The following is a 1,092-nucleotide window of genomic DNA, read 5'->3' as shown; positions in this document are numbered from 1 at the left end:
TTCTCTTGGAAGCTGGTTCCAGACCCTAGCCGCCCTGACTGTGAAGTAGCGCCTCCTGATATCTAACCTAAACCTACCCTCTGCCAGCTTGTGACTGCAAGAAGAACCTAACAGTCTTGCAAGTCAGAATCGGCGCATCCAAGTGGTTTGGCTATGTTGATTTCTCATCAGCTGATGACCTGGAGAAAGCTCTCAAGTTCAATGGAAAGAAGCTCATGGGCTCAGAAATGAAACTGGACAAAGCAAGGACTAAAGAAAGCCAGAAAGAAAAGAAGAGAGAGAGAGATGCCAGAACGATCTTTGTGAAGAACTTACCTTTCCACATAACCCAAGATGAAATTAAGGAAGTATTTGAAAATGCATTGGAGGTCCGGCTAGTTCCTGGCAAGGGCTAGCCAGGAACTAGGGCTCAAGTGTTTCCCCTCTTCATTCCGAAAGCCATGGTCTGCCTTGATTTACTGGCAACAGCTCAACTACTACTGTAACTCCTTGACTGTCTCCTATTTCTACAATGCCCCCTACTCATCCAAAATACTTCCCCAAAGTCATCTTCTCCTGCTTCCATCAAATCCCTGGGTGCAGACACACCATAGTTACTACAGAGTAAATCACACCCGATTTTACCCCATAATAAAAATTACTTCGTAATAAGGAGAGGACACTCAGCAAGGTCATCTAGGCTAGCTGCCTACAGTAAGCACCACTATAACATTTGGCCACTAAGTGGCAGGGGAGCCAGTCTGCACTGAGCAAACTTTTCGCCAGAAGGAAATAGACATGGGGAACAAATGCATGACCTTCCTCATAAATCGGGGCAAATCCAAGATTTGGTAAAGGAGGGTACAGCATTTCAGGGGTGGCTGTACTCCCTGCTCCCAATCTCTTCCCCCCCACACACTGGGGCAGACAAGCCCTTGGCTGCTGCCCCTGCAGTCCCATTTAAGTCCAAGGAAAGCAAGCATCCTCCCTCTCCCCACACATGCTTAGAGGCACATCCCCTCCCCATTCCCATCCTTCTCCATCCCTTCTCCTCCCAATCCCATCCTCTCCTGCCTGCTGCTGCCAGGTGGACATGTTCCCCTTCGCTGGGCC

The 1,092-nt window shown here is 48.9% G+C and overlaps 1 protein-coding gene across 1 annotated transcript in view; it reads right to left on the bottom strand.

Annotated features, from left to right (window-relative positions):
• Window positions 1-325, bottom strand: part of GALNT2 (polypeptide N-acetylgalactosaminyltransferase 2) — a 95,806-nt gene extending 95,481 nt beyond the window's left edge. Inside the window, exon 1 of the mRNA XM_019548621.1 lies at window positions 316-325. Coding sequence (XP_019404166.1) covers window positions 316-325 — 10 coding nt within the window. The remainder of the gene's footprint in view (window positions 1-315) is intronic.
• Between the last annotated feature and the right edge of the window lie 767 nt (window positions 326-1,092).

This window comes from Crocodylus porosus, unplaced genomic scaffold, assembly GCF_001723895.1.
Source record: "Crocodylus porosus isolate Cpor-Errol unplaced genomic scaffold, CroPor_comp1, whole genome shotgun sequence".
In the NCBI taxonomy this organism is placed as follows: domain Eukaryota; kingdom Metazoa; phylum Chordata; order Crocodylia; family Crocodylidae; genus Crocodylus; species Crocodylus porosus.
This window is presented reverse-complemented; position numbering and strand designations above follow the sequence as displayed.